General features: G+C 40.7%; 1 protein-coding gene across 2 annotated transcripts in view; it reads right to left on the bottom strand.

The window, feature by feature from the left end:
- Window positions 1-1,416: 1,416 nt before the first annotated feature.
- ATP6V1C1 (ATPase H+ transporting V1 subunit C1) overlaps window positions 1,417-26,130 on the bottom strand; it is a 39,544-nt gene continuing 14,830 nt past the window's right edge. For both annotated transcript variants that reach the window (XM_074944005.1, XM_074944004.1), the window contains exons 3-13: window positions 26,027-26,094; window positions 21,262-21,347; window positions 19,477-19,571; window positions 14,402-14,493; window positions 12,176-12,274; window positions 10,378-10,446; window positions 8,283-8,375; window positions 8,104-8,197; window positions 6,415-6,512; window positions 3,929-4,055; window positions 1,417-2,182 (exon numbers count right to left, since the gene is read on the bottom strand). In XM_074944005.1, coding sequence (XP_074800106.1) covers window positions 2,087-2,182; window positions 3,929-4,055; window positions 6,415-6,512; window positions 8,104-8,197; window positions 8,283-8,375; window positions 10,378-10,446; window positions 12,176-12,274; window positions 14,402-14,493; window positions 19,477-19,571; window positions 21,262-21,347; window positions 26,027-26,094 — 1,017 coding nt within the window. In that variant the 3' untranslated portion in view covers window positions 1,417-2,086. The remainder of the gene's footprint in view (window positions 2,183-3,928; window positions 4,056-6,414; window positions 6,513-8,103; window positions 8,198-8,282; window positions 8,376-10,377; window positions 10,447-12,175; window positions 12,275-14,401; window positions 14,494-19,476; window positions 19,572-21,261; window positions 21,348-26,026; window positions 26,095-26,130) is intronic.

Here is a 26,130-nt window from a genome sequence, read left to right on the forward strand (position 1 = left end):
CTCTGCTTTCCCCTCCACTACAACACAACTGCCTCCCCTCTCACTGCTTTATCTATTCCACACCTTCAAGTCACAGCTTAACACCTTTCCCCTTTGCCAGTGCACATTAAAATCAACATGAGAAATAGTCACAAGGTCTAGGAAATAAATTTCTTATTTATTTGTGTCCAGCTCAGGGCCCATAATTCAAGGACACTGATAAATTGACGTGAGATCAGAGAAGAGTCAGGAGAATGATTAAAGGATTAAAAAAAACATCCCTTTTAGTGATTGAGCTCTTTGAGTCTATCTGTTCAGTTTAACAAAGAGAAGGCTAAGGAGTGACTTGATTCTGGTCTATAAGTACCTACACTATGAACAAATATTTAATAATATGTTCTTCAAGCTATCAGAGAAAGGACTAACATGATTCAAGGGCTGAAAGTTGAAGCTAGACAAATTCAGACTGGAAATAAGCCATAAGTTTTTAAATGGTGAGAGTAATTAGTCATTGGAACAATTTACCAAGTGATGGAGTCTCTATCACTGGCAATTTTAAAATCAAGATTGGATGTTTTTCTAAAAGATCTGCTCTAGGAATTATTTTGGGGGGGAAGTTCTCTGGTCTGCACCAATCAGGTGTTCAAGCTGGACCACAATAGTCCCTTCTGGTCTTAGAATCTATGAATGATTTTGTTTTGGAGTTTTGCTACTTTAGCTCAGAACTCCTTGGAAGTTCTTATACACAAGCAGGTCCTTCCTTTAAATGGGCCGGGAGTTTCAATGAAAGCTGCTGCCAAGTCTGCCAGACATATGCCTGCAAGAGTGTTTATGCTAAGCAATTAGAAGTCACACTACTGATCTTCCTTGAGCCTTTCAACATTGCTTAGATCCTGATTATAGGGGAAACAACTGACTGGGGGAAACAATTCCAAAAGACTACAACACTCCAGAGAGGCACTGATTTACCAAACATTATTTCAAAGCTCAGAACTTGTCCGGATGACTACAATAAGCTTTAGTGTTATAAATCCAGTACTTGGAATCCATCAGTGTTGAAGTAGTGATTGGAAGATACATTTTCAAATGCAAATGTCTTGAGAACAGTTACCGGAAATGTTAAACTCTTTCCGACAAGCATTAAAAGGATGCTGTCTTGTGTGATGAGGATATAGGGTAAGTAGCAGCTCTTTCTCTAGAATTTTGCATGCTACGTTATAAGAGTAGCCACCATTGCAAATAAGTGAAAACAGAGTAATACATATATATAAGTAGAAATACTGACTAGGCCCAGGGCGTAAGAAGCCTATATCTCTCCCACTCCTCCAGAGAGTAAGGCCATGATTGTCACCTTAACAGAAGTTGTGTACGTATATTCACACATGGAACTTTAAATTATAGAAATGAAATCTGCTCCAGTATTTCTCACAACAATGCAGGTGTTTATTTTAGTTTACCTCGCATCAAATATTTATGTTAAACTGAAAACTTCATTTTTATATGGTCAGATACAGCATATATCACATCTTTACATTACCTGTATTAATGTTTGGCTGGAGATTTTTACAGTTCTATGCATCACAATAAGACAGACCATACATTTGCACAGGTATTTTTATTTTCTTCGACAGTGCTTATGGATTGTAATTTAAAATATTCTGAAAGCACAGACTGTATATCAATCTCACATACTTTACATCACAATTCAACAATGTTAACATCTGTATCTACTAAATACAGAGAACAAAATGGCATGTTTACACTATCTTCCTTTGTAAACAAGGTCTTTATGAACAATGGTAAATGAAATTAATGCAATCACCATATGAAAGAGGAATTATCCTTTTCTTTAAATAAATGACTGTTTATAAATACTCTCATTCTCTCAATATACATTTACAGACTTGATTGATTAAAAGCAGTAATACCTACACTTTTCTTTAAAAGAAAATGTCAAGAGATGGACCACCATGGGGAAAATTCACCTAAGTAAAGGGAGTAAGAAGCAAGCATAGGATTAACAGAGTTAAAAGTATCATTGTACTTCAACCTCACTTCTGTTTGTTTACACCAACACTATCAGAGGATTGTCAGGATAAGAAAAGGTTTACTTGAAGTCCAGCAAATTGCAATCAATCTTGTAATACACATATGGGTAGTACTCCTGTTGACTGAGGTTTAAGCCTGGAATATCCATAGTTGCCTGTGAAAAAGTTTTAAAAAAAAAATTACTATACATTTTACAATATAATTTGTCAGTGTCCCATTCAGGAGATTACATGACATAGTCAAACATTTAAGATGCACAAAAGTCATGCCAGACCTCAAACTTAAAAAAAAAAAAAAAAAACTATTTGAATTTTAAACTTTGGGTGATGTTTTATCTGGTAATGTAAACGTTAAGGGAAGAAAAGGATAATATGCCATCAGGCTTCTCAAAATGGAGTAAGATGAATAGAGGAAAAAAGATCTTTCCTTACAAAATATTAGTAGGTTAGCATCAGTAATACATGCCATATTTCATATGAAATGACATTTGGCTTTAACATATCACTATATGGAGCAAAACTGTAGTTACTTGTTTCTTTTTTTCAGTTTCTCAGCTTAATACAATCTTCAGCAAATCACATGCGTTACTGCTACTCCTCTACAATAGTTTGTATTAAAGGATTTTCCTTTACATAGCAACATTTAAGTAATGCAGTTTTGTCTAACTATTTTCAAGTGTGGAAATCTAAAGGAGACCCTGAAGAATCAGTATAAATGAAATTTAGATTTGTTTATTTACATCCCTATTTCATTAAACTATTGTATTTAATGTTTATGCAAATTTAAAAATTGTACTGGAGGACAATTCAGCTGATCCAGAAGTCTGAACGTTAGTCCGCAGGATTAAATGATTTTTCATTCCCTATTTCTGATCAACATTGACTTCTTACATTAAAAGAATTTTTGAAACATTTTCAGAAGGAACCTTCATGATTATTTGGCTGGACTCCACATTTCACCTGCATTTTCCTCTGAAGACATTGGCTTGTTTTAAGGTCAACTGCTCATGAAAGGTAACAGCTATGGACACTGAAGTTTTATCTAGACACAGAACAAGTACAGTATTGGCAGCAGCAGTGCAAGCTTTCCTTGCACTGAGGACCTCTAGAGGTGGAAAGGGTAATTCTGACTTCATGTCCATTCACTCCTTCGCATCTCTGCTGCAACTGCCAAGTAAAGTATGCTTTTCTTGTTTTTAATAAACAGAAGCAATCCCTCAGATTGGAGATGGCAAATACTATCTCCTGAATTATTTGTACTTAAAAGTTATGAAATGCCTAGAGATGAATTCTAAACTAAGTTTAAACTTGACTGAAGGCATTTTTCTCAATCCATTTGACTTAAAGTTCTATTTTCTTCTTACTGTGCCACCATGGTACATTGGCCATGGAAAGGTGCTTTAAAAATTGTACAGTGTCTGTTGGACCCACGGCAGTCCCCAAGAACACAGAAACAGCTCTTCAGATGACTTGGTTGTAAATTGAGTACTTCCTCCTTTGCAAAAACCCATGCAGAAGGCGTCTGGAGAACTCCACTGAATTAATTCCAATAAGAAAAAATGGGCTCTGCACTAGAGGAGAGCAATGAGGAACGGTTGTACTTAATGGAGAGGATGAGCTTTAAACAAAACAAAACAGCTCCTGAAACATGTTTTGTGACCTGCCCCAAGACAATCCATGGAGCATATTTCTTGTTAAACAGCATCCAGAAGAGCCTAGAAGCCTGAGTCTCTCTCTTTCTTTCTTTCTCATGGAGCAATTCCTTTCAGAGGATTAACACTGTACAGTGAGGCAGACCATTCCCACTTGGTTTTAAGAAAAGACTAATCAATGTAGGATTGAATGTGGGTGGCAACTGGACACCATAAACACTAGTTATAAAAATTACACAAGTTACTTACATCAATGATAGCTGCTGCACTGCTATCAAGGTGTTTGTATAAATCATTCAAAACCTCTCTCAGTTTCTTCATTGTTTTCTTATTGGGTTGAAGGAGCATTGCCTGGAAATTAACTGGCAAACCATACCTGAGGGAGCAAGCAGAAAGCTGTGACAGATGCTAATGAGATTTTTTTAAAGTGGCATAAGAGTTTATTCATTCTTACTTCAAACAGTGCTATACCACTTTTTAGGGAGAAGAGACCTTGCTAAAGGTTTCTGGTTCCTAAGAATAAAACATCTGCTTATTTTTTAATTTTGGGAAGACCATATTGTTATGACTGTTTCATCATATTGAGAACCTTGGAAAAGAATTTTATTTCATGTTAAAGAAGAGCAGATATCTAATATTTAGACACCTGTTTTTTTATTCCTTCCATGGTCAATATTGAACTCCTATATTCATTCTTACCAAGCTTCATCCCCCACTTTATTATTGTTATTATTTATTATTATTTTAAGTTTTGAAGACTTCAATTAGCTTACTTCTAAGTCTTGGGGTAGCAACAAAATAATTTACCTAGGTTGAAAGATCTCATTTGTGTGGAAAGGCTAGCCCCCTTTCTTATCAATCCCTTCTCACAGCCACCTTTTAACTTCTCTAGGTGCATATTCATTTTCAACACTTTTCATTCTAGTCTCTCATCTTACTTTCCTTACCCGCATTATCTCCCAAAGTAATAAGTCTGCATAGTTGTGGGATGGGATAGCTGTGGAAAAGACCTATCAAATTAATTTAAGATTCTATTATCAATCCCTACCATCCTTTCAACACTGCTCCTTCACTTACCTCATTTTATTCTTTACACTGGTCCATTACTGTACATGTAGTATCAAGAAGGTTTCAGTAACTGTCTAATTTAGAGAGCTGCAAACTTCAACTGAGAACCAGATGTTGCTACCCCAACAATCCACCTTCTTCGCAGAATTCATCCAGTTATTTTAATCAACTTATTAGCTATGCTTCTTGTTCACTTATGAACAAGAGAAAAGAGAGCATGAGCAAATAGTAAAGCCACATGCTGGGGAAAAAATAAATCTAGTGGTTACTGCTACGCAGAGTCTTGGGTTGCTTTGTATGCCTCAAAGCCTGAGCAATTTTGTATTAAACTGTGTTTACCTAATAATATGACTGAGTGCTTTGTCTTCTGTGTACAGTAACTCCTCGCTTAACGTTGTAGTTATGTTCCTGAAAAATGCGACTTTAAGCAAAATGATGTTAAGTGAATCCAATTTCCCCATAAGAATTAATGTAAGGGGGGGGGGGGAGAGGGTTAGGTTCTAGGGACATTTTTTTCACTAGACAAAAGATTATATTTTATATTATACACACACACAGAGTATAAGTTTTAAACAAACAATTTAATACTATACACAGCAATGAAGATTGTGAAGCTTGGTTGAGGTGGTGAAGTCAGAGGGTGGAATATTTCCCAGGGAATGCCTTTCTGCTAAATGATGAACTAGCACTCGGCTGAGCCCTGAAGGGTTAACACATTGTTGTTAATGTAGCCTCACAAGCTACAAGGCAGCGCAAATGGAGGGAGGCATGGCAGACAGTGACAGAGACACACACCGTGTGTGAGTGTGAGGCGCATTGCCCCTTTAAGTACACTGACCCCACTCTAAGTACATTGCCTTTTTAAGTAGATCCGCAAGTTGAGACAGCAGCTGCTGCCAGCAAGTTCCCTCCATCCTGAGCCCTGTCGTGTCCCCCCCTGCTCTATGGAGATGCGGTAAGCGGGGGCCAGGAGCAGGGGGGAGGGGGACACCCTGACATTAGCTCCCCACCCTTCCCACCCCCTGTACAGCAAGCAGGAGGCTCCCAGGAGCAACTCCAAGGCAGAAGGCAGGAGCAGCACATGGCAGTGGGGGGAGGGAAAGCTGAACTGCCGGCAATTGATAGCCTGCTGGGTGGCTGCCACACAGGGAACTTAGGGGAATGGGGAGCTGATAGGGAGGCTGCTGGTCCACCCTGGTGCCAAGCCCCCACCAGCTAGCTCCAATGGGCTGCTCTTCCTGCAAGCAGTGGACAAAGCAGGCGGCTGCCAAACAATGTTATAAGGGAGCATTGCGAAACTTTAAAAGAGCATGTTCCCTAACTGATCAGCAACGAAACAACATTAACCGGGACGACTTTAAGTAAGGAGTTACTGTATCTTGAATAGATCACTTTATTTATTGCTTGCATTTCTAAGTCTAGAAAGTTTTCTTCTACAAGCCATTCAATTAAAGCAAACCATTAACAGTCAGTGAGGACGTCTTGCTCTAATATACAGAAAGCCCAAGATGCTTAAAGGAGTAGGGCAAGAGCACCTCCAAGAACACTACAGAATGAGCTGAGCCAGATGGTGCATGGATTAAGATCCTCAGTTATCTACATGTCGCTCCAGATAGGTTTTTTAAAATCTAGGAAAAACAGTGACACTCAGCTCCAGATCTATTTACCTTAGAACAGATTCAACAAAAACTCGTAATGCTTTCACATGAATCCATGCAATGAATGCTTCACTGAAATTCACTTTCAGCCACCGAACCAGAGGTCCCTGTTAGAGGGGGAGGAGAGAGGGGAGAAGAGACAGGAAGTTATTCACAAGCATCAATAAAGATTCAGCCTTATTAAAATTTGTTTAAACAGATACTCAGTGTTAAAAACGGTATTACTACAGACACAGAAAATGGATGGATTGAGTAGGCGACGCTGGACAGCTAACTCCAAAATGTTTTAGTATAGAGAAAGTACAGTAGGGATCTCATATGAAAACTGCACTTGGGTTTACTGAGACTACACTGGACTTTAAGAATACCCAAATATCTATTAGTGAAGTTCATAATCACTCTGCTACTGTACTTTTAGCCCATAGAAATCTGTTAACTCTGAAAATTAGGGCAACAATCCTGTGTCATGCCTCAACTACTTTGCTCCACTCCAACGGTGTGAAGCAGCCCTAAACCCAGAAACCATACTGTTAAGATCTTCTTTGCATAGGGAGATCCCTGGATAGGATAGAGTCCCCACAGAGAATCAATGTCACTCCTCTTAGCTGCTGGTATAGGGGATGTGGACAGGGCTCTTGTGCACTGGGAATGCCTAGAGCCATAATGGCCCCTTAGGTCAGCTGGCAGCAGGCACAGGTTAGATCAGTGATACTGAGACCTCAGTGGTTTAGGAGCCAAATTAGCAATCAACATTATTGAAAAGAGAAACAGTAGTGTGAATTCATTGTTTAATTTACTATAGCGCTATATATTCATAGAGTTTTATATATATACATACACACACATTATTCTCAGAGCAAAATAATTGACCAATTATCATCATCTTATCAACTACAATTAACAGTAAAAATGCATCCTGATTGGTTAATAACTTAGATCAAGTAAAAACTAAATCACACAGTGTTTTAATATGTGCTTTAAAGAGCCACAGGAGACTCACTAAAGAGCCACTTGTGGCTCTTGAGCCTCAGTCTGCCTAGCATTGGGTTAGACTGACCCACTACACAGCAGCCCCAAGATCAGGGGAACACAGAGAGCACCACTTCAACCCCCATCCTCATTTACCTTAGCCAGAGCTAAGGATCTGGCTGGGTATATTGTACCACTGAAGGAGGACAACTTAATGTGTGTTTTTACTTCTATTTAGAAGGAGAGAATTGAGTTTTAGCTTTCTGCTTGGACACCATAGTCTTTCTGAGTGTTTTTGGACTAGAGACATAGTTGTATATTTTATAGAAGACTTTGTAATGTTATGAGCTACCATCTGTAATGTTCCCAGGCAAGCTACAATGCCTTTAACTGGTGTTCATAGCCAGGATCCACCATATTTCAAGCATGAGTGTAATGGAAACAACTTACATATTATCCAAGTCCTTTTGGGACTGAGTTACCATTTTGGTGAGTTTATTCAACATCAAAAAGACATTCAACAGTTCACATGCAACTGAGTATACCCTTACCTCAAGGATTATCATCTCTGAGCATTATGTCTCAAACCAAAAGCAGATATAACAGAGAAAAGGACTCTTGTTGTGAGCTTTGTAGTTGGAGGATGATTGCAACAGTGACCTTTTCATGCCTAAATGCTCAGTTATAGTAATTTCTGTTCAAAATAATATTTAGTTTATGCCAACTTACAAACTGTTTCTTTTTGTCAGTAGATAGCCTGTTCATTTCTTCTTTGTCTGCTTTCATCTCCTCTTCATTATACTGGAAATCACGGACCATAAACCTACATTTGGAGAGGAACAAGAACACTGCAAGTGGCTGTGTAGAGTACTCTTAAATAGGAAATCAATCTGAAGAAGTGATCTTACTTGTATTCCCTGGCTTTGTGTCTGAAGTCATCCACTGCCTTCCTGAACAAGGTGACATTACACAGGTAACTATCTTGGTCCTCAGAAAGAACACTGTAAAGGAAAAAAAAAGTGTTACAATTCTCAGGTTTAGAACCTTTATGGGGCTTAAGCATCACAATCAAAATTCTAGTCTGTGGTCACTCAGAACTAGTAAGATCAAATTAGTTGCTTATGAATGGTTCTAGAACAACCCCACCACACCCAGAATACTTAATTTCCAGAGTTTAACTACATTAGAGAAGAGTAATTGTAGCTCAAACATGTGCCTTTGTCATCCTTGAGCAAGAGAGGAACTGTTTACATTTCACATTCACATGCTTTCTGGAGTAAAACTGTTAGCTGTGCTAAACCAGATATTTCTCCAATTTAAAGCCATATTTTACTGGAAATGAACTTGAGTTGATTTCATTTCAATGTACGTAGTCATGAGACTTTTCAGCAGTGACATTTATTTTGGTGTCTTTCAGGTGAAAGGAAATGGGTGCAAGTACGGAGGGACAGGAGTTGAGGTAGCAGCGAACTAAGAGTAGGTGATTGGGTGGCATGGAGCTGTGTTAGCCATCTTGGAAAGGGAGTTCTTTAAAGAAGTCCAGCTAACGTCCCAATACAATGTGGCTTTCTTCACAAAAGTTAATCTTTCCAAAAGCCCAAATGCTAAAATGTCTGTAGTGAACAATTAAAGGGATCTAGCTTGTTCCCCACTGCCATGAAATCCATCACCCAACCCACCTGATTTACACCACCCACCCATCTAAGAGCAAAGTGTGCAATATACCTAAATTATCAAAATAATCTACGAGGAAACTACTGAAAAATGATGCCTCAAATAGAAAATGACAATTTTGCCTCGGTAATTATAATGCTTTTAACACTTGGAACAGACTGTTTGCCTAGCCATCTCCCTTGCCACATTCAAATCCCTCTAAAAAATCATTTCTATCTCCAAGTAAGATAGGGGCAAAAATAGTAACAAAACAGAAAGGACTGGAAGTTAGGCATCAAGCTTGCATGTGCTCGAGTTACCACGTTATATTACTGTTGCCCTTGTTCTCTCTCCCACTACTGCTATCACATTTGTCTTTACGAACATTTGTTGTGTTAAATTTACATTGTAAGCTCTTGAGGGAAAGGATCATGTTTTTACCACATATCTAGGCACTCTTAAAAAAATCCAGTGTTGCTTAATATGACTTGCAGACAAAGGAAAATGCATTTGCCCATGCCCCCTTCCTGCAGGAATTTTTTTTTTTTTTTAAATAGTAAAGTTCACTGGATTTCCCCCAGCCAATCCTCTGGCATGTTCCCAAATATTCTCCCCACCAAAAAAACCCAATCCAACACCCACACTCCCCACTCCCATCAAGGATTTGCACTTACACGGATCCATCCTGTTTCTCTGGAACCCCCCCAAAACACTACACAATAGTCACCTCCACACCATCACACAGAGGCACACGTGTGTGCCTCCTCACACATTTTTTCTAGGTAATGTGCTGACCTCCATGGTTATAGAGTGCCAAAACACACATTACTCATCTCCACATCTCCATCCTATCCCCTGCCCAGAACCATCTGCATCAGGTTTCCAGTGATATAACTTATTTGTTTCTAGCCCTTCTAGTAATGGCAACACAGTTACCACTATCAAGCACTGTTTTGTAGAGGGGGGTTTTGTTGTTGTTGTTTTTTAAAAGAAGACACTGGGGCCCAGGACTAACGCAGCACATCTGGACTAGTTTAATTTTCCTGCTTCAATTCTTCAGTCCATGCCTTATAAACACTGGGGCTGACTGACACCTTTGTGAACTACAGAATTTAGAGAGAATCTTAAAGTTTAGAATATTGTACTTGGAGTTGAATTCAGATGAACTATTTAATAAGAACATAGGTAATGACTTTATAATCAATTACTAATCAGCAATTAAAACCCAATTACAAATAAAAGGTCCCAAAGATTTAGGGTGAAGGGGTACTCTTATGCATCACTAAAACCCAATTCAAGCAAATCAAAGATTTACTTCTGAAAAAGCTGAATCATAAAAAAGCCACTTACTTGCTGGATCGTGGAACTACCATCTCCGATAATGTTTCATATTGCTTAACCCAGTCATTGTAATTTGACCTACAGAATAAATAGGTTATAATTCAAGTTTAGTACTACAACAATAAAACCATGGTAAAAATCAAATGGGCACAAGAAGCTGGCAGAGAACCCCTGAATATTAAGATACCCACAGGAGTATTTCAAAATTCTTTCTTCCTCTTGCTAATCAAGTTTCCTTCCCATCATTGGAGGACATCAGAAAGTATATGAAATAGGGAATTTGGTCCCCTGTCCTATTTTTCAGGGCACGAAATATTGCAAAGAAAACACTCTGAAATGAGAACTCAGAGAAATTGAGAAATAGTATCTGATTTTTAAAAATATTGTTTATAAGTTTACATGTGTATTGTATGAGGTGGGCTATTTTTTAAAGTGAAAAGCAAAGTTTTTCTTAAATCCGGCACAGCTACACAATGAAGTTAATAATTACATGTTTAACACCTCTCAGAGGATCTCCAAATGTCTGACAGACATTGTTCAATGAAGTCTCTCAACACTCCTATGAGATATTTACACCCCTTTTAGGAGTTGGATAAATGTAAGTACAGAGATTAAGAACCAGCTTTTCAGAGACATTATGCACCCCAGCACTCAAAATTAATATGATGCAGTTGTGGGTGTTTTACTCCTGTTTATGGGAATGGAACCCATCCCTACGCAACCTGCCCAAAGTCAAAACAAGTCAAATGCAGAAGGAAAAATATGATCCATGAGTCTTCACTCTCACTCCCTTGCTACTGCCACTAGAATAGATAATATTGCCTTTCCTATGGTGTTACACTTAATTCTTACTGAATACTGAACTACTATTTAGTAATGTTGTGTGTATATATTGTAAATTAGAAGCCCACCATCTGCTCCCCGCCCCAAAGGGATAGCCTGGTGACATAAAGGCAGCACAACAAAATGCCTGGAGTTTACTCAGTTTTTGAATCAAGAAATAGTCAGTCTGCTATTTTCCACCCCATTTGCTCTAAAAAAAGATTTGGGTTTCTAGGTTAGCACTTTTTGGCAGAGGGGCAGATTTTCAATTTGAAGCTAATACTTCAAAAGTTATCTATACAGTACTTAGCATGTACCTGACAATTCCTCTTGACCCTCATGCCAGTCAGAGCATTCCTTTAGAAGACTTAATGAGATTACAAGACTACTGAAAGGAATATTCCTTAAATTGCTAGAGGTTGTACATGATTCTAAAGGCAATGCTCAAGCTCTTTGAGAAGATGGGATAAAGAAACTAAACAGAACCTTAATGTATTAAAATTAATGTATGAAAAAAAAGCTTAAGTTAAGTGGTACAAGCTAATACTGAAATTACAAGGCAAATCAGTGACTAGTTCTTTTAGGAAAATTAGGAAAGAAATCCTGGCTTTCATCCAGTATTTTGCTTGGATTTTATTATTTTATATGGACAACTTTTGTAACATTAACAAGGGGAATCACCTTTCCATACAAAACATTAAGGGCCTAATTCCAAATTTTCTCCAAGGGGATTTGTGGATAGTGAGCACCCCCTATGATAAAGCCAAAAAATAGCAACAGTGAGAAAATATCCACACAGGCTTATTATGCCATGGGTGAGCATCCAAAAGTTTGGGTACATTGTTTTCAGTCTCAAAATTGTCTAAAAGCCATGCTATAAATGGTCCTTTCCTACTTCTAACAAAACATATTGTATAAAACTTACATTTTTGCTTGCATTTTGGTTATATTTGTATTCAGTATTTGGTACCATGAGATTACTTACTTTGGTACAACCACCACCAATGTAATTAAGTATTCTGAATCAAGTACAAAGTCCTCTTTCTTTACAATATCAGCCAAACTTCTAGTTAGCAAGCTTCCCCTGTAGAGGAACAAAAACTGCTATAGTAAGTGTATAGTTCAAATCTTAAACTTGGTCTGGATAACTTCTAGTGTTTGGTTAATAACATTTTAGAAAGTACTTCACTGAAGAACTAATTACTAGTATGCAGAGTGCACTTACTACTCTTTCTGTAACTGAAGTTTTTGTAATACAAGAGTTATCAGTGGTTCCACTGTCACTACTATAGCCCATGTGGCGTGGCAGCAGCTGAGGCTCCTGACCAGTGATGAGCTGCCAAAATCTTAACAACGGGTTCCCTCCTCACCCCACGAGGGGGTCGTTGCCCGCCCCTGCCCCCAGGGACTCCTGCCCCATCCAACCCCCCCGTGTTCCTTGACGCCCCCCCCAGAACCCCTGCCCCCTGACTGCCCCCAGAACTGGGCAGGAGGGTCTCGTGGGCCACCGTAGTGGGTGCCCACTCCTAAGAGCCAGAGGCACCCGCCGGGGGGTGAGGTGGGGAGTCCCAGAGGTGCTTACCTGGGGCAGCTCCCAGGAAGCATCCGGCAGGTCCCTCTGGCTCCTAGGGGCGGGGGAGCATAGCTGGGGGGGAACAGGGGGAGTGGCCGCTCCCCCACTGATCACATCAAAAGTGGCGCCTTAGGTGCTGATTCCCTGGATGCTCCGGGGCTGGAGCACCCAAGTGGAAAATTTGGTGGGTGCAGAGCACCCACTGGCAGCTCCCCGCCCTACCCCCAGCCCCAACTCACCTCCGCCTCCTCCCCTGAACACGCCACCCCACCCTGCTTCTCCACTCCCTCACCCGGCTTCCCGTGAATCAGCTGTTCGGCGGGAAGCCTGGGAGGGTTGAGAAGCAGGCGGCAGCTTCCCACTCAGGCCGAGGGTGGCGGAGGTGAGCTGGGGCGGGGAGCGGTTCCCCTGCGGCCCCCCCCCCCCCGGTTTACCTGTCTGCAGCGCGGGTGGCCCTCCTCGCGCCCCAGCTCACCTCCGCCTCCCTGGGCCTGAGCAGGAAGCCATGGCCTGCTTCTCAGCCCACCCCGGCTTCCCGCGCGAACAGCTGATTCACAGGATGCCTGGGGGCAGGGGGTGGAGAAGCAGGGCGGGGCAGCGCATTCAGGGGAGGAGGAGGAGGCGGAGGGGAGGTGAGCTGGGGCTGGGAGTAGGGCGGGGAGCTGCCGGTGGGTGCTCTGCACCCACCAAATTTTCTACTTGGGTGCTCCAGGGCTGGAGCACCCATGGAGTTGGCGCCTAAGGTGCCACTTTTGGCCACTTAAATTTAGAAGCCCTTTTAGAACCGGTTGTCCCTCGTGGAACGACCGGTTCTAAAAGGGCTTCTAAATTTAACAACTGGTTCTAGCAAACCAGTGAGAACCGGCTCCAGCTCACCACTGCTCCTGACCAATCCATATGTGAGGGTTTGCGATAAAAGTTCCTAAGTCAATTACGTGTTTTTAAGTCCCATTTTAAAAAATGACTTTAAGAGGCAAAACTACAATTGACTATCAGAGAGACTTAGGAGCCCAAATCACTTCTGAATAATGTATCCTTAGGGCTTGTATATAGCCACTGGGCATACCCTCCCATAGTGCATGCCTCCACACAGGAAACACCATAGTCTGGTTACATTAAGGACCTTTCACACACAGAGAGGAAGGACAGAATGTTACCCTCAGTTACTCCAATTCCCTATTTTCATTACGTTTTATCTTTACCCATTTAAGACATTGTATCTACATTGCTCAACTAATCTGGGTTTTTGGGGACAAGTCACCTATTACTGGAGGAATATATCAAGTTCAATATTAAATTGGTTTCTTCAGACAGTAATAATAAAAGGAGAAACTTCCTCAAGAGAAGTTTAGGTAGATACTTAAATTATAAGGAAACCAATAGCAACAGAATCAGGTAATTAGTAGCATTATTCAAGTAGAAAATACTGTTTGCGTATAACTATAGTGAAGTAAAAATTGCTATTTTAGGCCTGTGCACCCCCGTAAACAAGCTAATTATCATGACACACCAGAATTCTGAAACATAGGCACCTCTAAAAACCTACCAAGCTGAAATATAGTATATTCACATTACCAACACTTTGCAGTTAAACTGCCATTTTTTTGTGCTGCATTAGCAAGGTCTAAGATCACTTACGCATTCTTTCTTTCCAAGTTCTGAAGGTTGCCTTTCAGATTGTTATATGCTGATGCTCTTGATTTTAAGTCATTATCAATCTGGGTTACTCCCTTTAAAACACAAGATTCAAAAATCAAATTGTTCAGTTTAAGTCTCATAAAAGGGTAAATTTAGCAAACAAATTATTTTTTAAATTGTCTCTAAGAAAAAGTTAGAAATTTCATTATTTGTAAGCAGAAATTTGACAAAATTGGAAAAACAAAGCACTGAACAAGTTGTATTGCTACACAATTCTAAAACTGGGAACACATTGTAATCATCTCTAAGGAAATCCAGTGAGTAATGTAGACTGGAACTTGCCATTTATGAACCACAAGTTCTATGCTGACATGCGGTTTTTGTTTTCAGAAGTGGCATGAAGTGATGCACACTTCACTCACCTCCCCCTTACCAAATAATATTTCATCTGTATTTTCATGTCAACTATCTTTACAAGATATTTAATTTATTCCAGAAACTTTCAGAGACCCCACAATCGAAACTGTTCATCCATTTTTCTTTGTGCTTCTATAGTGCATTACATGTCCAAAAACACTATACAAAATATAGTCGCAGAAACAGTTTACCACAACTCTTCTGCCATAAAACACTCTCATTCATTTAAGTGGAACTGACCAACTGCCAGTAATGAACAGACTATTTTCTAATGCATGATCTTCACTTGTATCATAAAAAAAAGTGAATTGTGACCATATTTCATCCCCTTCCCAATATATCTCCATATACTCTTCTGTACACTAATGGGAGTTCAAACATGTTGCTCTGTATTAATATTAGATCCTCCAAGTTTAGTTTCCAGACTTCAAAAGGAGTACAGATTTTGAATCTTTAAAGCAGGCTCTCTCTTTACTACTACACACTAAGCTATTTACTAAGTACACTTTTAACTTCCTCCCTCTTGACCTCGATTTCTAATCATATTATTATTCCTTCTATCAAGCCATTTCTTGGCCAAAGGATGTCACTGAGGCCAAGAATTTAGTATGATTCAAAAAGGGAATGGATGTTTACATGGATACAGACTTACACTAGTTAACAACAGTATTTTAGGAAGCAATATAGAACTTCATGCTTCAGGGTTTAAGCCAGTCTGTATCAAGAAGAGACATGAATGGGGGCAGATTACACTGCCTATTGCATGGTTTCTTATACCTTCCTCTGAAGTATATGGCACTGGACACTGTCAGACAAGATACTGGACTAGATGCACTGGGTCTAAATCCAGTATGAAAATTCCTATGTTCCAATTCTAAATATTGTCGTGTTTATACTACACCATTTTTTTTTTGAACTAAGCAGTTCCCTGATTGTATACTTTGAAGGGAAGATGTAGCAAAGTTTGCGTCAGAAAGTCACTTGCCAATTCCATTTAGGAAGTTTCAGTCCTGTTTTATATCTTGGCATAACACCAAGCTATCTCTGCTGCAGGTCTGTAGCAGTTTGTTATAACTAAAATGGTGGGGTGGGGGGAGGGCTGTTTCAGCATGTTTTATGAGAGTTTTCTTCATTTAGTAAAGAGTGCCATGAGATATTTTGGCTTGTGCTGAAATTGCACTGGGCCACATCCAATGTAATTATTGCTGGTTAAAAATCAAAGCATTTCAAAATTAAAAATCAGAGCCTGACTTATTTTATTAGCTACAGATAATTGGGTACGTCTTAACTCCTTTCTTTCTTTCCTCCAGACTATTTTGCCCCCCTTATTCATTCACTGTTTTGGGTCTGATTATTTCCAATTATATTTGAAACTAGCATGTAGGCTAATGTAAGGTATCTTTGGCATTACAGACAGATTCTCTGCCCATGTCAGAGCCATCTTGTTATAAGATTCTATTAAAGATTTACATCTAACTAGAAGTCTAGTCTCTTAGAATTGCCTACTTCCTCCATGGCTACTCAAGCCAAGTATAACTTGTACTCCACCTTTAAGATTTAGGGGGTCACTGTGAACCTTTAATGATCTTCTGAGCTTTGATAAAGAGATGGTAAAACAGATATTCCTTTATCACATGGAATTTAGGAAGGCTCTACATGCTGGCTGCCTGTTAAGCATATTGATTTAAAAATGTTATATATATATATATATATATATATATATACATATATACGCACACACACTAAAAGGACTTAGTACAGTGTACCTCTCTGGTCTTATAATTAAACTTAAAACCCACCTCTACTGCTTTTATCTCAAGTATCTAGGTACATATACATTACACAATAATATATGAATGCCTTATTAATAGACAATAGCAGCAAAGAGTCCTATGGCACCTTATAGACTAACAAATGTACTGGAGCATAAGCTTTCGTGGGTGAATACCCAGTTTGTCGGATACATGTCAGATCCAGACTAACACAGCTACCCTTCTGATTATTAATAGGTAGTGCCTTTATTTGGGCCTACGTTGTTGTCAGAGAGTTTTTCAGTATTTTTTACCATGACTGCTTCCAAGGTTAGGTTTTTTAGTTACTGGCAACAGGTGTCCCAGACCCAGTCCCAGCTCCCAGGATTATGTCTGGGGGGACTCAGCTCAGAACCTTTTTCTCCCTATGTGCCAGAGAAAACGGGAGCTTGTAGCCAGCTTCAGTTGCTTATCTTACTGGCTCCCCAGGCCTCAGCTGCTAAGCTGGTCTTCAGGTTGCCTAGTTTGCCAGTCTACACTTCTGTTTCCTTTGCTCCCTGGCTGCGGGTTGGACTTGGGCTCTTTCTCAAGTCCCTGCTCCATGACTCCAGGGAACAGTGAAGGGAACATGCACTGTGATGAAATTAACTCCCCCTTGTGGGGAAAGCATCAGAGTTTTTTTAGGACAATAATATGGTAGACGAGAGCCACCAGAGTTATATTTAATGCAAAAGGTATTTTGGAAGTGATCTAAAAACCTCATGCTTCAGGGTTTAAGCTAATCTTTAACTATTAGGAATCAGCAAGAAACTTTCATGTGGGGCAGATTATACCACATCTGCCTACAGCGAGGTTTCATGCATCTGGTGTTGGCCATTCTCAGACAGGAGACTGGCTAGATGAACCATGTTGTGATCTAGTATGGCAATTCCTGTGCAGTAAGAGGCAGCTGTAGGCAGGTCCTGGAAGGGTAAGACAACAGATAGAAACAAGATGTCTGGCCCTGGCTGCAGCAAAATGGCAAAATTTCATGCCATCTTGAAAATTCCCAGGTATGCACAGTTGCAGAATTGCAAAGTGAATTGAGATCAATGTGGCTGGTCACCCCTCAGGGCTATTGTTTCAGGTTCTCTACAGACTCAAACAGATGACACTATCAGTTTACACTGTTCATTTCAGGTTCTCCGCAACTCTCAATGGCTAGAAACAGGTGGCTTTAAAAAATAAAAATAATCAAAAGTAAGGTTCTGGTGCACAGTTTTGTGGCAGGTGGGCAAGAGCTTTAACAACTTCCAAGGCTGGGAGGGAGCGGGGAGAGAAGTCACGGAGTACACTGTCCTGCTTATGTTTGAGCTATTTGAAATGCAATTAAATTACACTTACGTTTGTGTAGTTCTCTAAGTGATTTCCATCCTCTACCTCTGGACAGATAAATTACTATAATTATGATTGTTTCTATAGCTAATTTCCATTGCAGGACGAATAATGAGAGAAGATATAGTGGCAAAATCTTCTGTTACTTGTCCAAGTACTCCATACTCTCTTACTTATTAAACAAAACCAGATTTCAGAGACTGTTCATTTCCTCAAGTATCAGCTCAATAAGACTTTCACAAATCTACCAGTGAAGTTACTGTAAAACTTTTTCCAGAGTTTAAATTCTAGGAGTGGATGAACATTTTACAACTGATCAATTGCCAAAAACAAATCTCTTCATTTCTTCTGCTTTCTTCAAGATTACAAAGAACTCATGACCTTACATAGTTTCACATTTTAACACAAACACATTTCACATAAGAAATATTAAGGTCATGCAGTTTTTATCAAAGCCAGAAGTCAGCCTTCATACTTCCAGTAGGACAAAAGTACTGCAGACACAAAATATATGAAAGTTTAATTACCAAGCCTAGGAACATGATTATTGATAAAGAGGTGATCTTAAGCTATTTATCTAATTTAAGAAATGACAGTTACTACAGCTTGAATTTAGTCTTCCATAACACTGCATCAAACTAAGTGTCAGTTACAATTTGGATCAGCTACATGGTGTATACTGGTATAACAAACTTAGCAAGAAGTTCAAACCAGAGGATGCAATCTGTAAACAGCTGGGGCATGCACCCTAATTGCAGAGCACATGTCAGCATTCTAGCACTGATCCTTCCTTTTACCTGCAACCTACTTTCATGATTCTCAGTTTTGATCAACTGAACTAAAGAAGAAAAGGAGTACTTGTGGCACCTTAGAGACTAAAATTAATTTGTTAGTCTCTAAGGTGCCACAAGTACTCCTTTTCTTTTTGCGAATACAGACTAACGCGGCTGCTACTCTGAAACCTGAACTAAAGAAGGTACTTCTATGTGCCCTGTGCAGCTGCTTCATGGTTCTCTGGATTTTCTTTTGTGCAAATTCCACCATTAGCCAGTTCAGACACCACACAGGAGAACAGAAACAAACCGTAAAGTACCCTGGAGCTATTAACGCAGTGGAAGAATATACTGAAATCTCTTGTTGCTTTAACACAAGAAGCAATAACTCAAGGGGTCATATCTGGCCTAACCTGTGTAATCCCACAGAAATCCATGAGATTATACACGGTGAGAGAACAGATTTTGTTTTAGGAAGAAAAAAAGAGCACAGATACCAAATGAAAGACATAACCAACCTGCCAAACCAGAAGCAAGTTTTGTTTACATATGGTGTTAATATTGAATTTTTTGCTGTAGCCAAATACTACAGTTGTCACAGAACTGGTGATAGGTGGAAAGAAGGTGACCCTTAAGAAAATCTCTCGTTTCATAAGTAGTCCAGAGTGGAAAAAATTGAGAATCATTGTCAAACTAAGTTCTTGTATCAAGGATGAAAGCAACACAATATATATGTAGTTTGAATTAGATGTCATCTTACCTTTGCAATTATTTCTGAAATATTCTTCAGGGACTGTTTGATTGGATACTTGGCCATATCCCACTGGAACCTTATTATATAGGTAACCAAGTCAACTAAAAATGTGAAGGAATGAATGTGTTAAATTTGGTAATAAAGAATATAGACTTTAATACTTTACTTGTTTGCTATAGTATTGTTTATGATGCCATGGAAGGTACTGAGAAAGACTGCAGACTTTCAGATATATTGGCCCTATTACTAAGGCTGTGTCTACACTGCCACTTTCAGCGCTAAAACTTTAGTTGTTCAGGGGTGTGAAAAAGTGACAAAAAATTTAGCGCTGAAAAGCACCAGCACGCTCTTGGCAATAAAGCTATCACCCCCCATTTGCGGTGGGTTTTGGTTGTTGTTTTTTTAAAAATCGCCAGGAGAGCTCTCCCCTGGTGATAAAGCGTGACTACACTGCCCACATCACAGCGCTGCCGTGGCTGCGCTGTAATGTGGGCAGTGTAGACATACCCTTAGACTTATGGTATTAGAATTTCTGATGCTAAAAAGTTATAGGTGCATTAATTGAGATTCTTGCTTTCAGATATTGACTGCTGTAGACCCTTAAAATTGAAGAAATATTAACCTGGAGAACATGGCAGTGATATCTCTTGAGAAGCAGCAAAGCGATGAAGACAAAAACAGTATGTCTGCCTACCACCTATGACAGGCCCAACTGCAGCTTGCGGGCCGCGTGTGGCTGTTTTACAGTTAAAGTGTGGCTCACTAAGCCCCTCACACCTCTCCCCCATTCTCCAGCTGCCAAACTGGGGCAGGGGGCTTGTGGCTTCTGCCCTGTGGCAGGATGGTGGGACTTGGGGCTTCTGCCCTGCTGGGGAGGTACCTGCTGGGGCTCCAGAAGGAGCAGGGCTGAGGCCCTTACCCCCGGCAGGCACGCCCGGCTCTCAAACCTTTGAAGATTATTGTGTGTGGCTGGGAGGGTCAGTAAGTTTGGCCACCCTGACCTATGGCATTCAAGTCTTGGATTTGCACAAAGCTGTTTTTTAATTTAAAAGTTAATTTGGCTCTCAGAATAGCAGCTTCATGCACAGGTGCTGGGAGCAGTTTCTATATAGGTATGTATGTATCAGATTTCCTTTTTGTTGAGCACTACTTCAGCAGTTATTTTAACTGAATTTTGTATCTATCTTTAATATCAATACCAGGCAATAGTAAACTCAGTTTGAATTTGCCAGATTACTTGGTGACAGAATGCTGACATGAGGGATCAGTGCTGTGTTCCACCATAGCCAGTCTTCTGTTTCTAAGAGAAAACTAACTTGATAAAATGCCACTTGACAACTTGGGGGAAGGCAGAGATTCTCAGCTAGCTTATGTGAAGAACTTAGTAAGTAAAATTTGGACACCCTTTTATATGAACATCATTTATTGATGGAGTATTGGATCCTAAACAAAATCTTTAAAAATGTATAAAAAGTAAAGAAAAAAATTGGACTTTAAACTGGTGGAGGTATCAAACCACAGTACCCAAAAGGAACTCAAGGCTTTTCTTGGAAGTGGACATTTACTATACAGATCTGTACCTATATTTTCTACCCACAATTGGAGATATCATCCCCTCCGATATAAGTGACTTATGTAAGACTGGTATAAATGACTTATGCAAGAGACATATGAAAGCATTTTCATGTTTAAACTAAGTTCTCAGTCTGATTCTTTACATGATCTGTTAAGTCAGTAGGAAAAAAAGCAGAAAATCCTGAAACACTTGAGAGAATAAAGTTAACACTTTACCTCCATTAGCCAATAGATTTTCCTGAACTTTATCTTTACTGTCTTCCAGAACATCAGCCATGTATTGGGCCACCTTCTTGACCACTCTGGAGAACCAAGATAGAGCAACAAAACATGAACTGCTTTGAGGATGAAGAAAGCACTGCCATCTTATAAGAGAATCTGTTACATTAGTCCACTGAGTCAAAGACAATTTGGCCCAATCTTTTTTAATACTGTTTTCCAAACAGTTTCAGATCAGTTACATCAAACTTAATTTTTAAATTGCGTTCCTGGAAGCCTCACCTTACAGAATTTTTCCATTTGCAGGAAGCCATCTCCCCAACAACTGCAGACATATCTGTTTTGTTTTTAGGCTTTCATAGGTGCTTGTCATTGTGATGTGACTATCTTCCAGAGTTCCACAGTATTTATATGCTATTTATATTCAGTGGGATTTGGGTGCCTGCCTCCCTTAGGCTCTTCTGAAAAATCCCAGCCCAATGAGGTTGGGAGCATGATTATCCCTATTTAACACAAAGGAAACTGAGACACAGACTGATTAAAGCCATGTCTACTATGCTGCTGTAACTCCGTAGCATAGACGCAGATACCGTGACAGAAGGGGTTTTTCCGTCGCTATCAGAACTCCACCTTCCTGAGCATAACTATGGCGCTAAGGGGTGTGCTTTTTCACACACCTAAGCACTGTAGATATGCTAACCTAAGTGTTAAGTGTAGACCAAAGTGTTAAGTGAGTTACCAAAGGCACAAAGACAGACTGTGGATGAGCCAGCAAGAGAACCCAAGTCTCCTGAGTAACAGTCCAGTGCCTTAAACACAAGGCCATCCTTCCTGTCTAGGAAAGTAGAATGCTCTTTTAACAGTATTTCAATCATTTACATGTACAAACCTAAAAGATTATTTGCTTTGTCTGAAAGCTTTACAACAAAGTTACCTCACCATTAATCATTTCGCTTTCCCTCCCTTTAAGACTATGTCATCAAACTGTTAACTAACAATTTTAGATTTGGATAAGACAATGGTCATCTATATTGAATGCCTCACTATGTCTGTATCAGTAAGATACACATTGGTTTAGCAGGGACACTGTGAACATAATGCTCTGAAAGGAAAAGGAGTTGTGTTTATTTAGCTCTTCATTTTAAAAAGCAGTTATGTTGCCCAGGCTACAGATACTTTCCCCAACACAAACCTCCTCAGACAACAATGAACAAACTCACGTAAGGCTATACCTAGCAATTTGTAAAATATACTACCACAAGCAACTGACTGCAGATTTGCTAAGGAAAATGTCAGCACCACTACTAGTCGGCCATTTGATTAGCTGAGCTTGAAGGCCTTACTCAAGGAAATTTGTTAGTCTAAGGTGCTACAAGTACTCCTCATTCTTTTTGCTGATACAGACTAACACGGCTACCACTCTGAAACCTGTCAAGAACATCTGTTTCTTATGCAGTAACTTTTGAATGTCACGTCTGATCAATTCCAAAATTTCAGGGAATGTTCTAGGCATCAGTGGCCAAAATCCTACTTATTTGGGAGAAAATTGGAAAACCAAAAGGGGAAAAGTGGGGAAACATAAGAATGGCCATACAGGGTCAGAGCAAAGGTCCATCTAGCCCAGTATCCTGTCTTCCAACAGTGGCCAATGCCAGATGCCCCAGAGGGAATGAACAGAACAGGTAATCATCATCAAGTGATCCATCCCCTGTTGCCCATTCCCAGTTTCTGGCACATGGAGCTCCTGCCACCTGATTAACACAGTCACAGCTTCAAGCACCTCTACAATTGTCCACAGATCAAGCAGGTTGATGGCATTCATTAATGCCTTCCACCATAACTATAGCCTCTCATATTTCTGCTTATCCTCCCAACAGTTTAAACTTGTTGGCACTCTGAATAACTCATCTTCTAGACAGAAAGAATAATGCTGAATAATGTCGGTGCCGGGGCAGAGGCATGGTGCCTGAGGAGAAGCTTGGTGTCGAGTCCCCTACTGGTGCACTCAGTGCCATGGAGGAGGCATGTCTTTGTGCCTCAACTCCATCTCCTTCGCATGGACCTCGGTGGTGCCAGAGGTGCCTGGAGCGCCATAGACGCTCACCCAAGCATATATTGGCATCAGGGGCAGCGACCTGGCAGGAGACCGCCTCTGTTTTCAAAGTGTTCTCTATGAAGAAGTCTGAGCCCTCTTTTTTCATTTTTCAGAGGGTATGTCTCCTTTCCCATTTGGAGGAGTGCCCAGAGAGGCAGTCTGCTTGTCCGACTCTGGTTGGAGGGATCTCTCCATTAAAATAATTTTTAGCCGGAGATCCCTGTCACATTGGGCTCTGGCTTTCAAATTGCTGCAGTGGGGGCATTTTTGGCAGATATGCCCCTCACCCAGGCAGCGTACATGCAACGAGCATAAGGAGCCGCAGCATTTGAAGCCTGAAGAACCAAGCATCTTAGCAGGTAACCATCCCCTGAGGGGAGGTAGCTAACAAAAGAAAACTTTTCTTTTTTTTCCCCCAATAAACTAAAACTAACTTTCTATCTATCTAATTAACTATTTTTCTAACGGTTTTAGAGAGAAGAGTGCTAACACTGCCCCAGAGCTCCATCTTCAGCCGAGGACATTTGAGAAGGAACTGGAGGGCTCAGATCATGCACACGCTACATGCAGCACCAACAGCACGTGCAAGAAGGCTACTGGGCACGTGCAACCAGTGTGGACACTGCTACTGTAAATCCCCGATCAACGGCGCTGGGACACACCGACACCTGAAGTGGAGCACCCACAGGAACAGCACTAGAAGAAGAATTATAGCATTAAATGGAAAGATCCTCTAATCTCTTCCTTTTCTTCCCCACCTAAAGAAAGACCAAACCCTTGCCCTTGAAGATAATGAGTCTTTTTTGGAATTGGTAAACTCCATACCAGACAACCCTGTAGAACAGAAAAGATGCATTCTGTTGAAACAATGGCCCTACAGCAAAATTAATTTCTTTGTAATCCTATATACTTTCCATCAGAGTTAATTAAGAAGGTATTAACTACTCCTGGGGGAATTCTGCGCCACTGTGTGCCTGAAGAAACATCTCCCCCGGCCCTGCAGATTCCCTTTGCCTCCCCCCACTAGTGCTCACTCACCCCTCCCCAGCAGCCTGGAACCATCTGTTAGGGCACCTGGAGCAGCTGTGGGAGAGAAGTCACCGCAACGGGGGGGGGGGGGGGGGAGGACAGACAGAATTCCCTCTACCTTGCATGGAGCAGCCAGGGCTGGGTCAGATCAACCCCCAGAAACCTTTCCCCCTGCTGCAGGAAGCGCTGCACAGCAGGGGGGGCGTCTGGGTGCAGGGGGTAAGACTCAGCATAGGGGAGCAGGGGTCCAGATGCACTGGTGTCAGGTGGATGGGAGAGCAGCTCCCCATACAGTGACCCCTTCCCCCACTTCCTGGCCCCATCACACCTCGGCCATTGGGGGAGGGGTCACTGTATGGGAAGCTGCTCCCCCTGTCCACCCGACCCCTGTGCATCTGGACCCCCACCCACACCAAAAACCCCTTTCCCCACTGAGAAGTACAAAGTTTTGCTGTGTCTGCGTTACTGAAATATGTTGTGAGGTTGGGAACACTCACAACCAGCCTTTCAGGTGCAACAATGGAGGAGCTAGACATGCTGATGGCCCATTAAAGGGAATCCACGCTCCCAAGGACTATCCCGAGAACTGTATACAATGGAGACTTCTCAGGGATAGCATGTAGACAATGGAGACTGCTTGACCCACGTCATAGCAAAGGATCTTTCCAGCAAGGTGGAAGAAGCTTTGAAAGGAGGGGAAGTGATATCATCACTTGGCCTCATGCTCCCCACAATTCACCACCTGGAAACATGTTTGGTGGACAAAGACTTTGAACTGGGGAAGTAGTCCTGGGCTGGAGGAGAATTCCAGCCTGTGTACTGAAGATCTGTAACCTGCTTACATTATCAGGGTGAGACACGACTTGATTCAAATCTTGTTTAACTTATAGAACTTACATTGTGCACTTATTTTAATTTTCTTTGGTAACCATCTCTATCCTTTATTCCTACCACTTATAACTTCCCGTAGTTAATAAACCTGTTTCATATTTTACCTAAAACAGCGTATTGTGCTTGAAGTGCTGGGGAAACCTCTGCTCAGTGTATAAAAGCTAGTTCAGGTCCTCTCCACATTGGGCAATAAACTTACACTGGTCAGGCTTCTGACCAGGGCAGGACGGTACATCCCTGGGGTCCTAGGCTGGGGAGCTGGGGGAATTGGCTAGAGTCTCTCTACTGTTAGTTCATGAGTGGCTAGGAGAAGCATTTATGTAACTCAGCTGCATGTGTCCCTGCCTGTGGATGTCACACAGACAGTATCTGGAGAGGTTTGTAGCTTGTCATAGCATAACAGTGTGAGAGGGAGCCCAAGTTGGTAAGCCAGGGGGCTCAGCAGTATTCCAATTCCAGTTGCACCCCAGGAAAACCCATCATACTCACCATCACTTCCTGTGATTCTTAAGCCAAGATCTGAACACATTTCTCCTGAATCTGGCAGCACAGAGCACTTTTTTTTTTAAAATTAATGAAGGTAACCTTAAGCCTGTTTAGATCTCTCTTCTTATAAAAAGTATGCGTACTACTAAACAATAGGTCAATCTGCTGAAAGGTTGACTATGGAGTTTGACATTGTGAAGGTTGACATGAAGCCTGAACAACATCAATTATACAATATATACATATATATATTTATATTACCCCTCCACAAATGCGTCCAACTTAGCCAATTCATCTGACAAACCAACTAAAATATCCAGTGTGCCAACCTAGAAGAGAAAAAATAATTAAAGTTTATTAATGGA

Source organism: Natator depressus, chromosome 2, assembly GCF_965152275.1.
Source record: "Natator depressus isolate rNatDep1 chromosome 2, rNatDep2.hap1, whole genome shotgun sequence".
NCBI lineage: Eukaryota > Metazoa > Chordata > Testudines > Cheloniidae > Natator > Natator depressus.